Source organism: Eschrichtius robustus, chromosome 20 (assembly GCF_028021215.1).
Source record: "Eschrichtius robustus isolate mEscRob2 chromosome 20, mEscRob2.pri, whole genome shotgun sequence".
Taxonomy (NCBI): Eukaryota; Metazoa; Chordata; class Mammalia; order Artiodactyla; family Eschrichtiidae; genus Eschrichtius; species Eschrichtius robustus.
The window spans coordinates 14093902-14108831 of NC_090843.1; the positions used below are offsets into that span (position 1 = coordinate 14093902).

General features: G+C 36.1%; 1 protein-coding gene across 12 annotated transcripts in view; it reads left to right on the forward strand.

Moving 5' to 3' along the window:
• BPTF (bromodomain PHD finger transcription factor) overlaps window positions 1–14930 on the forward strand; it is a 139068-nt gene that overhangs the window by 92972 nt on the left and 31166 nt on the right. For 8 of the 12 annotated variants that reach the window (XM_068529939.1, XM_068529944.1, XM_068529949.1 and 5 more), the window contains 8 exons: window positions 1732–1856; window positions 2409–2537; window positions 4322–4472; window positions 5282–5324; window positions 9408–9654; window positions 10018–10179; window positions 10396–10547; window positions 11443–11551. In XM_068529939.1, coding sequence (XP_068386040.1) covers window positions 1732–1856; window positions 2409–2537; window positions 4322–4472; window positions 5282–5324; window positions 9408–9654; window positions 10018–10179; window positions 10396–10547; window positions 11443–11551 — 1118 coding nt within the window. Of the gene's footprint in view, window positions 1–1731; window positions 1857–2408; window positions 2538–4321; window positions 4473–5281; window positions 5406–9407; window positions 9655–10017; window positions 10180–10395; window positions 10548–11442; window positions 11552–14930 lie in introns of all 12 variants that reach the window. The other 4 variants (XM_068529943.1, XM_068529948.1, XM_068529950.1 and 1 more) reach the window with 2 other exon arrangements.

Sequence of the window (14930 nt, forward strand, 5' to 3'; positions counted from 1 at the left end):
TCCTCCTCAGCACATGTGTGCCCCCTTGCCCTTTGGTCAGCTGCCCCCTCACCCTTGTCCTCTGAGACTCCAGCAAAGCTCTCATCCCCATCCCTGGGCCCAATCAGGTACCACTCCCTTGTGCTTTCCTCTGTTACAGCTCCCGAGGATGCAGGAAGACATTATAATTCATTTCTGTGTCCCCAGCTCCTTTCACTTAGTTTAACACACAGAAGACACTCAAGTATTTTTTGAATGAATAAATGAATGAACACGCTCCAATGCATGAGATGTGTTCCCCACGTGGTGTTGTTTCCATTGTAAAATAGAGATGCTTTCAAGTTGTTGTGTGTTGAGAGTGATTGGAGGAAGAAGAGAGAGAATGAGAAACAACTCTCTTTCCAAATAAATATTCATTTGTTTTCTCCCATGAGTCCAAAGTTCCCTAGGCATTTCTTTAGGGTGTGTGGTCTGAAAGTGACAGACACTTTCCCCCTCTCAGGACATCCTTGCACTGATTAACATTTGCCCTCTCATTTAAGAACATCTGTTCAGGTCAGAGGATTCACAGGGTGATAGCACAACAGAGAAAATAATGGTGTCACAGGTGGAGAGGGGAAGTTAAGAAATTGCAGCAACTTTTTGGCTAGAGCTTTCTCTTTCTCACATTGTTTGCTTTTCTAACTTAACGTTAAGAATAGAAAGCATTGCTTTTCAAATATAAATTGTCTAAGATTTACCTTGTACCTCTATTAGAGGAGGAAATTATTTCGTTTCATAGGCTTTCCCTACAGTACAATCAATCAGTATATTCACTTAAGTATGTGGAAACGTCAATAAAATATTTAATTATACAAAACCACTAAGAGAGAATTGGCAGCCTAGGGCTGCTTTAAAATGTTCTATGGTTAACTCCATTTTAAGACATGATATTCATTGCAGTTGTAAATTCATTCTGAAATGTGTTTTTAATATTATTTTTAAAAGAATATCTAAAATGTTCAATAACTTTGTACACAGTGTTTAGAAAAAACCTGAACACAGAGGAGATTCTTTTGTCTCCTGACTAGTAACTAACATAGTAATGTCCTTTTTTATTATTCATTGTATCATAAGATTCTAAAACTACACTGATGTTGTTAAAGTAATGTTAGTATTAGCAGCATTCATCATCCAGTACTTCGTGTTTTGCAGAACCACCATTTCAGTACAAAATTTCTGTCCATCTGGAAAGGTCTTATTGGATTTGTGAGGTCTTTTTGTTTTGCTTTTTGAGAAAATTGAAACATTTTCAGTTTGTTTCAGCAAAAATCAGTTAAGATTTTATTCTTCTTCAGATCACTTATCACATTGTCACTCAATTATTTATTTCTCCATATATGCTCTCATTCATAATTTTTCTAACACATATTTTAGAATTAGGCTAAATTTATAAAATCTTTGTGAATTGTTGCCATATCAGTCTTTTACAATGAAACATGCTTTGTTTTACATATTTATATGGCATTTGAGGTGACTACAGCCCCTTTGTGAATTGTTAGATGCATGTTATGCCTGGGAACAAGAAAGTTCTTTTATTAAGGGACATATAATAACCAAAGTGCTTATAAAGCCATATGATAAATATTGAAGTCACAGTGAGGACAAAAAACAATCCTTCAGTTCAGTAGAGTGTGTGTGTGTGTGTGTGTATGTGTGTGTGTGTGTGTGTGTGTGTATACATACATCGTTTTTCTTGGGTTTTTCTTTCAGGTATAGACTTCAGACTGTGAAGTCCTTAGCTGGAGTGAGTCTTATGTTGCGGTTACTGTGGGCAAGTCTGAGATGGGATGACATGGCAGCCAAGGCTCCTCCAGGAGGAGGGACTACACGGACAGGTAGCGGTTTTTTATTTTCTAATTTAAGTTTAAAAGAGAAAAACCTCTTGACGGTTCACTTCATTTTAAGCATATCTGTTACTTATTAAAATATAGTGCTAGTATTTTAAAAACAAGGCTTTTGTCAAGTTTAGCGGCACATGCTATAAAATCCTGGGGGCCGGGCAGGGGGGTTTCACATTATAAGGGGAGTCACTAATGTGTGAACCAGCGTGAATTTTTAAAAGATATTTCTTACCGCACAGTATAAATCATTTAAATTGGGACATCTGGAACCCTGTGCTTGCTGCTGCTCTCCTAGGGTTTTTATTATTTTGACCGAATTTTGCCACCAGGAACTAAGCTGTCCCCAAACAGCATTTTGCTCAGTTTAGAAATTTTCAGTGAGGAAGAAACTCAGTATTGTTGCAGTCTAGTGATGGTCCTGCAGCTGTTCATTAAGCAAATGTTTCCAAAGGTTTAGTCTCTTTTTTAAAGTACCAGATGTTGTACCTTTTTATTCTCTGAATATTTTGGGTGGTTATTAATACTATGTGAATTAAATCACCATAGAAACATCTGAAACTGAAATCACAACAACAGAAATAATTAAGAGGCGAGATGTTGGTCCTTATGGCATTCGATCTGAATACTGTATCAGGAAAATCATCTGCCCCATTGGAGTTCCAGAAGCACCAAAAGGTAAGGAGTAGAAAGAATTCTATTCTTTTATTACTTACCTGTTAGCCATATCTTTTATGAATTGAAGTTTGATTATAATTGTTTCTTTAACTCTTTATTCAACTTTTGAAAAAAATACTTTTTCATCACAAACTATTCTGTTATTAAAGTGATATTTAACTAATAAACATAGCAAAATTCCACTAGACACACAGTGATGCCTACAGTCACGGTACCAGGCAGAGGAAGGGTACAAATACCTCTTGTATCAGTAATTAAAGATATGGAGCAGTGGTTGACACCAGACCGTCAGCTCCAAGACTCAAGCCTTTGAGTCTGTCTGATTGTAGTCCTGGAACCTGCTGCAGAATCTGACACATAAGTGGTCAGTGAAGATTTGTTGACTCAAGGGTTCAAGCTATTGTGTAATACTTCAGTGCTCAGGGTAGAAGTAACCTAAGAGGCATAAAGAGTTACTCAGGAAACATTTGTAGACACCTACATGATAGGCCCTAGGTGGCAAATACATAGAAGAATGGGATCCAGCCCCTATTCTAAAGGAAGCAAAGAAAAGGTATGATAATTCTATACTTGAGAATCAAAACTATTAACACTAAAAAGAGTCCAGTAAGGTGTCCAGATTCAAGATATATAATTAGACAAAAATCAATAATTTTATTTTACATGTGTAGTAAAAATACCTAGGGGAACAACTATGAAGAAATGTGTAAAAAGAAAATGCTGTCTATAAATAGAAGCTTACTATTGTATAGAAGTTAATTGTCCCCAAATGGATAAATTTAATTTTTTGAATCTTGATTGAATCAACTCAAAAGCTCATCTTGGAGAATAAATGAGAATGGCTTTTTTGAAAAGAGTACCAATAAGGGGGGTAGCTGTCCTAATAGATGATGAAATATTAGTATAATTAAAACAGTGTTGTCCTGGAACAGGAATAGACAGCTCAGTTGATAGGCAAAGACACACAGATGGAAGAAGGCATTCCTGACCAGTCGTCAGTCTTGACTCCACAGCCGTTGATGCAAACCACTGCTGTCTCCTTGAATCACTTTTCTTTTCTTGTATCACTTCATACAATCCAGGTCCTGCTGCTGTTTCAGTTTCCTTCTGTTGCTTGCCTGTGATTCTACTGCTTCCCTCTTTCCTGAACATATGGGAAGGTTCAATGCTTGTCTGTCCCTACTTTTTATTTTTAGAATCTTATCACTGGAGATTATATCTATTCTTAATAGTTTCCGATCCCTCCTTTACATTAGTAACTCTCCAGTCCCTCTTCTCAGTGCCCTGATAGGGAAATACAGATCGCCAGAGTTGTACATGTCAAGGACACCCAGCCCAGTTGGGAGGAACACGCTACGCTTCTTGAAGAAGGTTGTATCCATGTTGCAGTCTGAAGGATGAATTAGACACCAGTCAAATGAGGGGGAAGGAGGCTAGGAGTAGTGTTCCAGGCAGAGGGAACAGGCTGTGTAAAGGCTAATAGGACTTTTATATCAGGAGCCAGCAAACCATGAGCTTTGACCCACCATCTGCTTTTGTTAATAAAGTTTGATTGGAACACAGCCACACTTTCTCACTTATGTGTTGCCTTTGGCTCCTTTTATGAGACAGAGTTGAGGAGTTGTAGCAGAGACCATCTGGCCTGCATAGTCTAAAGTATTTACCATCTGGCCCTTTAAGAAAATGTTTGCCAATCCCTGCTTTTCATGATATAAGAGAAGATGCCATAAGTACTATAATTTAGAAGCTATATTGCTTAAAATACTCCGATTTCTTTTCCGAAGAAACACCTACGCCTCAGAGGAAAGGCCTTCGATCGAGTGCATTGCGGCCAAAGAGACCAGAAACGCCCAAGCAAACTGGCCCTGTTATTATTGAAACCTGGGTAGCAGAGGAAGAGTTGGAATTATGGGAGATCAGGGCGTTTGCTGAGAGGTAAGGAAATGGTTTATATGTGATCAGATGCTGAAGATTTTTATCACTTCAGAATTAAAGAATTACCCCTTTAATAGTTTATTCGGTATGTCCTAATTTTGCTCCACCTTTTGATTCTCTAGCTGTGTATCATTTACTAATGTCCTCTTTCTAATTTTTATGAGTTATTATCTACTTGTCAATTTTGAATTACCTTAATTTAGATGTTTTATTTTTAAATTGAAATAATTTTATACTTTTTGTATGATGTGAAACTTAACCAGATTTCACTTAATATTAGATGCCAGATGCCTAGTAGGATACAGGCATACTCACTTTATCGCGCTTTGCAAATACTGCGTTTTTTACAAGCTGAAGATTTGTGGCAACCCTGCATTGAGAAAGTCTATAGGCACCATTTCCCCAACAGCATTTGCTTACTTTGTGCCTCTGTGTCACATTTTGGTAATTCTCACAGTATTTCAAAATTTTTCATTATTATTATATTTGTTATGATGATCTGTGATCAGTGATCTTTGATGTCACTACTACGACTCACTGAAAGCTCAGATGATTATTAGCATTTTTTAGCAATAAAGTATTTTTTAAATTAAGGTATGTACTTTTTTTTTTAGACATAATGTTAGTGCACACTTAGTAGACTACAGTATAGTGTAAACATCACTTTTATATGCACTGGGAAACCAAAAAAATCACGTGACTCGCTTTATTGCGACATTTGCTTTATTGCAGTGATCTGGAACCAAACCCACAATATCTATGAGGTATGCCTGTAGTTTCTGATAAATTCCTCCTTTCTTTCCCTGCAGAGTGGAGAAAGAAAAGGCACAAGCAGTTGAGCAACAGGCTAAGGTTAGTGAACAGAAGAAGGCAGAGGACTTCCAGGCCCAAATGGAGGCTCACCTCAAACAGCAGCGATTGGCTGCCCAGCAGGTGGGGGAGTTGGTACCAGTCCCACCTGGCAGCGCATTGACATTTTTAGCCAAATTCGTGCACACTAAAAGCACAGTAATTATATATTCATGTGGTTTTATTTTTACGTGTATCTCATATATATCTTAATTTCAGTACTTGAAAATAGCTCTGTGGATATACCAAGCTTTGGTTTTGCAAAAAGTGTACATATTTGAAGAACAATGTTTGAAGTATAATTTCTCTTATTTATTATATTTATAATTCAAAGGGTCGTTTCTAAAGATAATCTTTTCCTGTAAAATTCCAATCTGTAAAATCTCTGTGGTCTATGAAAAAGTGAGTTGTACTAAAAGTATAAGAGTTTGTTGTAATTGGTGGTCATCAAGCTACTGTGGCGTCTTAGTATTTCCATACTGTGATGTGTCATATGTGCCTGACTATTTAGGGACCCAAATAAAAGATAATTACCCCTTCATTCTAATAAGAAGATACTATGAAAGTTTTTAGCCAAACTTGAATATATAAACTTTCAGGATATAGATAAAATAGAAATAGATAAAATAGGTATCATTAACTTAGTTACACATAACTTACTTAAAAATTACATATTACATAAATAAATCAGACTCATTTCCTCATGTTTTACCTTTTTCCTCATATTTTATAAAATATTTTTTCAAGTTCTTGTATCTTTTACAGTGGTTTACTCTAGGTCATCTTCACTTAGATCAAAGTTTGAGATAACAGCACTTCTGGATTTTGTCATGTCTATCTCTCCACTCACAGAAAGACTGGCTAGTTGTTTTGTTTTTCATTTTATGGATGTGTTTTGTCATCTCTACGATGTAACCCAAGGTATTACTTTTTGGGGGGGGGCCAGGGGGTCAATTTCTTTAATTTGATAACAAGCTTTTCTCTGGCTGTTGAAAGTCAGAACCTGAACTTGGTGATGTATTACCTCTCTAAGTCCCCCAAGAACACTGTATTCTTTGCTTTTCCTATGTGTGTCAGTTTCTGAGGTGATGGACATCCACCTGTATATAGCTTAATCGAACAGAGCAGTATATACTTAATCTATATATTACTTCAAAATTTTTATTTAAAATATCTTTCTTGAAACAAGTCAATCTTCATTTTAATATGTTTTCCAAATTTAGCAATGAAGATGATCAAAACTTTTTTTTTCCATGCAAAAATTGAGAAATAATGACAGCTAGAGTTTAATGACAAACTTGCCTTTTTGAACATGTGTGCAAACCCAGCAGATTTTGTGGACATGTCAAACCTGTGATATTTTTTCCCCCTGTAATTTTTTAAAATTTTTTATACAATTTTTAAAGGTTATACTCCATTTACAGTTATTACAAAATATTGGCTATATTTCCCATAGTCAGCATTTCCAATTTTTGAAGGCATAGCCCCAGAAAATAACTATGTGTTTAGTTGTTTTGGTTTTTTTGCCTCCTTTTTTTTTAACTGATTCAATTGGATGACATGTCTAAGAATCCAAAACTAAGCTCCTTTTCTTCTTCTTTTTTTTTAATATAAATTTATTTGTTTATTTATTTATTTATTTTTGGCTGCATTGGGTCTTAGCTGCTGCGTGCAGGTTTTCTCTAATTGTGGCAAGTGGGGGCTACTCTTCGTTGCAGTGTGTGGGCTTCTCCTTGCGTTAGCTTCTCTTGTTGCGGAGCACGAGCTTCAGTAGTTGTGGCTTGTGGGCTCTAGAGTGCAGGCTCAGTAGTTGTGGTGCACGGGCTTAGTTGCTCCGCAGCATGTGGGATCTTCCCAGACCAGGGCTCGAACCCATGTCCCCTGCATTGGCAGGCGGATTCTCAACCACTGCACCACCAGGGAAGCCCTCCTTTTCTTCTGAGGAATGAGAAATTATGTAAAATACCTCACATTATTTTAAGGCATAGAGGACATATACAAAAGTAACAGTAAAAAGACTAGGTATGCTGTCTTTGGTGAGCAGTTTTTGATGGCAAGAAATAGTTCAGCATTGGAATTTGATTTTTGTACACAGCTCAGCTCCAGCATTTACTAGCTCTGTGACCTTGGGCTAGTTTTACAACCTCTCTAAGTCTCAGTTTCCTCATCTTTAAATCACAGTACCAGCAACTTTATTGGGTTGGTCCAAGCATTAAATAAGATAATGAAGGGTAAAGGGTTTGCCACCAGGTTTGTTGTCAATGCCAGCTGTAGTTTTGTTTTTTTTTTTTAACATCTTTATTGGAGTATAATTGCTTTACAATGGTGTGTTAGTTTCTGCTTTATAACAAAGTGAGCCGGCTATACATATACATATATCCCCAAATCTCCTCCTTCTTGCGTCTCCCTCCCACCCTCCCTATCCCACCCCTCTAGGTGGTCACAAAGCACCGAGCTGATCTCCCTGTGTTATGTGGCTGCTTCCCACTAGCTATCTGTTTTACATTTGGTAGTGTATATATGTCCATGCCACTCTCTCACTTCGTCCCAGCTTGCCCTTCCCCCTCCCCGTGTCCTCAAGTCCATTCTCTACATCTGCATCTTTATTCCTGTCCTGCCCCTAGGTTCTTCAGAACCGGGAAGACTGGGCAGCTACATGTAAAAGAATGAAATGAGAACACTCCATAACACCATACACAAAAATAAACTCAAAATGGATTAAAGACCTAAATGTAAGGCCAGACACTATAAAACTCTTAGAGGAAAACATAGGCAGAACACTCTGTGACATAAATCACAGCAAGATCCTTTTTGACCCACCTCCTAGAGAAATGGAAATAAAAGCAAAAATAAACAAATGGGACCTAATGAAACTTAAAAGCTTTTGCGCAGCAAAGGAAACCATAAACAAGATGAAAAGACAACCCTCAGAATGGGAGAAAATATTTGCAAACGAAGCAAGTGACAAAGGATTAATCTCCAAAATTTACAAGCAGCTCATGCAGCTCAATATCAAAAAAATAAACAACCCAATCCAAAAATGGGCAGAAGACCTAAATAGACATTTCTCCAAAGAAGATACATAGATTGCCAACAAACATATGAAAGGATGCTCAACGTCACTAATCATTAGAGAAATACAAATCAAAACTACAATGAGGTATCACCTCACACCAGTCAGAATGGCCATCATCAACAAATCTACAAACAATAAATGCTGGAGAGGGTGTGGAGAAAAACCCTCTTGCACTGTTGGTGGGAATGTAAATTGATACAGCCACTATGGAGAACAGTATGGAGGTTCCTTAAAAAACTAAAAATAGAACTACCATACGACCCAGCAATCCCACTACTGGGCATACCCTGAGGAAACCATAATTCAAAAAGATCAAGTTGTAGTTTTTACATGTGTAAACTTAAACTGTCATGTTGATAAGCTGTCAGGAAAAGGCAGCAGTCTCTGGGAAAAGAAACACAAATTGTCTTTAATAACACTATAGTCTGAAAGATCCGATTATACCGTTCTGTATAAAATAGTCTAAAGGATTTTTCTGTAAAAATACTTGAACTGAAAAATATAAGTCTAGAAAAGTTGTTTATTATTTTCAGCTTGTTTGATTGCAGGTTTGCCAACTTGAATAGTGATATTTAAATATTGACATGTTCTTTATGATTGGATAAATTAACATTACAGGTCCCATCATTTGCTGTCTGTCTGTTCTAAACCCCACCGCTGAATCACAAGGTATCCCTGTCTCCAGTAAGATCACCCACGTCTCTTGCACTTTCAGTCTGAAAGCTTGGACCTTTGCACAGACTGGAAAAACTTGATCATTTCAAATTTTTGTTACCAAAAACTTACTGCTTTTAATAAAGTATATGTGATTTAGAGTCATAAAAAGTGTTGCCTCCCTCAAGAAATTAAATTCAAGTGTAAATTTGTATGGGCATATTTTCAGAAGTTAAATATTTTAGAAATTTGGTGCAGTTTCTTAGATAGAGAGGAATTGTGGCTGGACTTCATGCAGATTGGTGTTTTTATTTGGAACGATTTTGGTTCATGATTTCTCTCCCTGACTTTTCTAGAAACGATTGGAACAGCAGAAGCCTACAGTAATTGCAGCTTCCACTACTTCCCCAACAAACAGTACAACTAGTACCATCTCTCCAGCACAGAAAGTTATGGTGGCCCCCATAAGTGGCTCAGTTACAGCTGGCACTAAAATGGTACTAACTACTAAAGTTGGATCTCCAGCTACAGTAACATTCCAGCAGAACAAGAACTTTCATCAGACCTTTGCTACCTGGGTTAAGCAAGGCCAGTCAAATTCAGGTACACAACTGTGATTAAATAAAAGATTGCTTTCATTCAAGAAAAAGAAATTTCAGTCCTTTACCTACTGAAATGAAATGTTTCTTTAGAAAATTATTTTTCTTCTGCAGCTGATTGAGCAAACAAACTGTTAACAGTAGGTTTGTTACAGATAATATTCATAATATTACATTAGCGAAACTCCTCTCTTATACATTATTTCACTTTCAACATTTACATGGTTCACTTACTTTGAGTGGAGAGGAATGTTTTTCTTAAAAATACAAAATGAGCCACATTTCATGCATTGGTGCCTTCCTAGAAGTCACTACGTTGCTGGTTATTTTAAATCTGAAGCTTATTAAATGTCTTATACCCCATTAGCCACCAGCACAGCTGCCACATCTGCTACAACCATTGCCAGCACAGGTCAGACGTTCCAAATTACAGGCAATCCAGTCACTATGGCAGGAAAAGTAATTACCAAACTGCCACTTCCTGCAAACAGCAAGATTGTCGCTGTAAATGTGCCAGCAACGCAAGGAGGTAAGGGAAATGTGAAGAGTTTTAATTCACATTTGCCAGATCATACTGTTGCCATTATTTTTCATTTCCTTTTCACTGATTTCAGTCTTCGGATCTCACATTTTATGTAGCCCACTATAAACCCCCGCCACACCTTGTTTCTCCTCAGGAACCAAGCAATACCTGATGTTTTATGAAAGGGGCAGTTATCAATTACTTCTTCATCTTTTTTTCAAGGCGTTGTTCAAGTACAGCAGAAAGTCCTGGGTATCATTCCATCCAGTACAGGTACAAGTCAGCAAACCTTTACTTCATTCCAGCCCAGGACAGCAACAGTCACAATTAGGCCCAATACCTCAAGCTCTGGAGGAACTACAAGCACTTCCCAAGTAAGAGTTCTTTACAGGTTTATTTGGTGTTAACCACATTGGTTGAAGTTTTTAGAATGGCCTCTTCCAGGATTAATCCAACTTCTAATTTTTCTTCACCTTTTACTTAATCTGTGACAAAGTATTGATTTTTTAAAAAAATCTGTTACTTGTATTTCAAGTGAACTGTTAATTTTTAACATTTAGTTAATAGCACATTAGTATAGTTTATGAATCATAAGAATTGCTTTCCAGGATTTTACGAAGAAAATGTCTTTATTGAAAACAATGGGCAACACTGGATCACCCAGGAAAACGACGTGCTCTGCAGCTAAGAAGTAGAGTGAAAACATAATCCACAGCATTAACTTGTCTATCAGCTGATATGCACACATATTATATACATCATTTCTTTGGCACTAGTATTATGGAAAACGTTTAATGTTTTGCAGACTTGAGAATGTTCTGAACCTAACACTGAAAATAATATGCTGTGTAGTCTCTCCTTTAAATTATGAAAGAACTTCTGGTCTCTGATCTTGCACCTGTGTTCTCTGGGTTACAGATAAGGATTGGAGCTCAGGGAAAATAGGACTTATCATTTTCCTGTGAGCAACTGTGGTGGTTATAGAGCAGAGCTTTCTTGGGTCTTGTATCCTTCCTTTTAGTCTGTAGGCTATTCTTGGTATCAGTGACAAGGAATTTCATGCGATCTCATTTAAATTACATTTTCTCCCCTCAAAGTTCTATCTTTATTCTGATGCTTAATATAATTTAATATGTAATGTCCAAGAGCCTCTGTAATTTCTGTAGACATGTTTATCAATATAGAATGTTTAAAGATCTCTGTTCTAAGTCCATCATGCTTTAGTCTTTTAAAAACATTTTAATTCATTGTCCTTTGTGTTATTTGTAGGTAATCACAGGGCCTCAGATCCGCCCTGGTATGACGGTGATTAGAACACCACTCCAACAGTCAACACTAGGAAAGGCAATTATTCGAACACCTGTGATGGTACAGCCAGGTATTCACCCATCCAGTATTATCATTTTACATCTAAAGAGTCAGTCTAGGAAATCTATAATATTCTGTATTTGGTACTCTACATACTGGAAAATACCAATATGAATTGAGATTTTGAAGCATACTAAATTTCTGATTCATCATGGGACACACCCATAGATTTTATTTCATTTCTGGCATTGTCAATAAGAGAAAAGCAGGTCCAAGTATGCTTGTTAAAAATGTTCTTAAAACCTCTAGTAAATGGGATATATACATTCAGATCATTGGAGTAAAGAGAATAAGCAAAGAAAACAGTCTGTGTGGCAAAAGATAAAATCAAGGAAATGGCTAAGAAGCATTTAAATGGAAAGCATAAAACCAGATTACAAAGGCAGTGCCTGCCCTTTTTAATGTAAATAAGTTAAAGCTCCCATATTAAAAGTTGAAGCCTGTAAAGATTGAGTGAAAAAAGAAATCGAACTGTGCATTTATGAGAAACATACCTAAAAGCAAATTACCACAGAAGGTAAAACATAAAAAATAAAAAGATGGTCAAAGACACATGAAATAAAGGACAAAAAAAGAAAGAAAGAAGGGAGAGGCGGAGGGAAGACATGCATAATCCTACTAATATTGAACAGAGTCGAATTCAGTATTTTAAAGAAACAATAACTAGGACAAAGAAAGTCACTTTATATTGGCTTAAAGATATAGACTGCAGTGAAGGTGCAATCTTGGGTCTTTAAATAAGATGTCTTTGAAGTGTATAAAGCAAAAACTATTTGAAATCAAGGAGGGGTTAACCAGAAGCATAGTAGACCAGAAACAGACTGTATCAGCTTTTGTACCTTTAGGAATACACATTAGTTTTAAATATTTATGAGCTATTTGTATGAAAATGGTCTTACAATGAGCCACAGGTAAAACCTTGATGAATTCCAAAAAGTAGAATGTGTATAGGCTACATTTTTTGTAGTAAAGCTAGAAATTAATATTAAGGTATTATACTAAGAACCTTTACTTGCTTGGAATTTAAAAACGTTATGTTCTCAAAAGTAACTTTTATGTTAAAGAAACATCAACTGTGTCATTACAAACAGATTATCAAGTAGCAGCTAAGCCAGGCTGCAAAGCTGAACTGAGAGGCAAATTCATTCATTGAACAAATATTTTTGAGCACCTGCTCTAGGCAGTTGAAACACATTGGTGAACAAAACAGAACAAAAAAAACCCATATTAAATCTTAACCAGAAGTTAGAAAAATATATAAAACAAGTCTTAAATGAAAACAGGAAGAAGGAAGTAAAGTACAAGTAATGATTGTAAGACAGAAAAGGCAAATATTAAACCATTTTTTTTTTGCAAGTCTAATCTTGAGAAAAGGGAACAAAATGCTAGTTTAGAAAAAGGAATGAGAAAGTGCAATGAAAATAGAAGGAACTAAATCTGTTTGAATAACAAGGCGTAATTATATACTGTGCTTATAAATGTCAAGTCTTAATGACTCACATCAAGGAAAGAAATTTGGAAAGTTGCCATAGTATTACCTACAAAAAAGAATTCCAGACCTCATGGTTTTATGGGTAAAATTCTTTGAAATGGTTAGGAAACAATTTCCTTCTTATAAAAAATAGTTGCAGGCCATAAGGGGAAAGGGGTAGATAAATTCTTTCCCATTCATTTTACAAATTTAGCATAATTCTAATATGAAACCTAGCATAGTATTTTTTTTAAGGAAATATCCTAATGCCTAAGCAAAATTTACCCCAGAGAAGAAAGTATGATTCCTTATTTCAGTTAATGCTACAGAGACAATTGGTAAAATTCAGTATCTATTCATGTTTAAAAATAGCTGTCAGTTAGGCAGCCAACTAAAAGGAAAGATAAAACTAATGTAAAGAAGAAGAAAAGTTTATGGATGATAAATGGTAATATACTTAGACTTGCATATGTGAATATATAGCTTCACATATGAGTGTGTCTGGTGTGTCGTATGAAAAGCAAGGTGGCCAGTGAGGCTGGTGGGGCCCAGTGAAGACAGTAAGAGTCTTAGGAGTTGTGGTCAGAGAGGTAGAGGGTGGATGGATGTGTGTAGTGTGTGTCTGAGTGTGTGTAGGTCAACTTATCCCTATTCCTACCACCACGCTAGCCTTTCCCAAAGTTGAACACTTCCAGGTTATAATAAAAAGTGTTTTAATTTTTGGATTTGTATTTTGATGATGATCTAAACATAAATGAACATGTACATATTGGGGATCATCTGAATGACCATCATATAATCAGTCAATACCAGCCCTTTTATCCATCTGTGTTTATGATGACACCATATCAGTACAAGGTGATATAAGGATGTATGTATACATATATAGCTGATTTACTTTGTTGTACAGCAGAAACTAACACATTGAAAAGCAATTATAGTCCAATAAAGATGGAAAAAAGAAAATACAAGGTGATAAACGAAAGTAACTTTTCATTAACTATTCCTCAAACTGCAGTACGAGGACAGAGTGTTGGGGTCCAGAAGTTCTCAAGTTCAAGCACTTGTCTATATGTACTTAACTGTTTTTTGATTCATCTTGAAGAATAAGTGGACAACAATAACCAAGTAAAGTTTAGAAGAAAGAGTAATGATGAAAAACTTACACTGCCAGTTTCTATAGCATGTTTACAAGCCCCCAGAATTTAGGAGCATGATACCAAAGGAAAGTAGACCAACTGAAGTAATGCAGACACTGTGATGCTATCATACTATTTCTGATTGCTGGAATGTGATACTTTAGTGATAGGGTTGGCAAGGGTTCAGTGAAATGGGCACCCAGTGGTGATGGGAGTATGAATGGGTATAACCTTTCTAAATTCCATTGAGTACTATGTTCCTGCTATGAATCCAGTAATTTTGGGAGGAGTTTATTCTAAGGAAATAATTAGAAGCACATAAAAATTTATAAGCAGGGATTTCACCAGGGTGTTATTTAAAAAAAGAAAAAGGGAAAGTGTTCTAAATGTCAAAATAGTTTTAATTTTATACATAATGCAATAATATTAGGCACCGGTCATTAAAAGAAATATACACAGAAATATATATGTAGACATATGAAGAAAAACAGGAAGTGAATACAAAATTTCAGAAATATAATATTATTTACTAATTAATAATGAATTCAGATTTTGTAAGTGTAAAATTAGCTGCCAAATAATTACCACCTGCTTTTTCTTCTAGTTTCATCAGGTTAAATGAGAAACAGAAGTTTTTAGAAGACTATAGAGCCATTTCAGTTAAACTTCATTCATTCTATAGATGTTTATTCAACAGTAACTGTGGAAGCATTTGTTGAGCACCTTGCTCTAGTATTGAGGATTACAGGGGTTCTTGCCCTCTTGGTTCTCCCAAACTA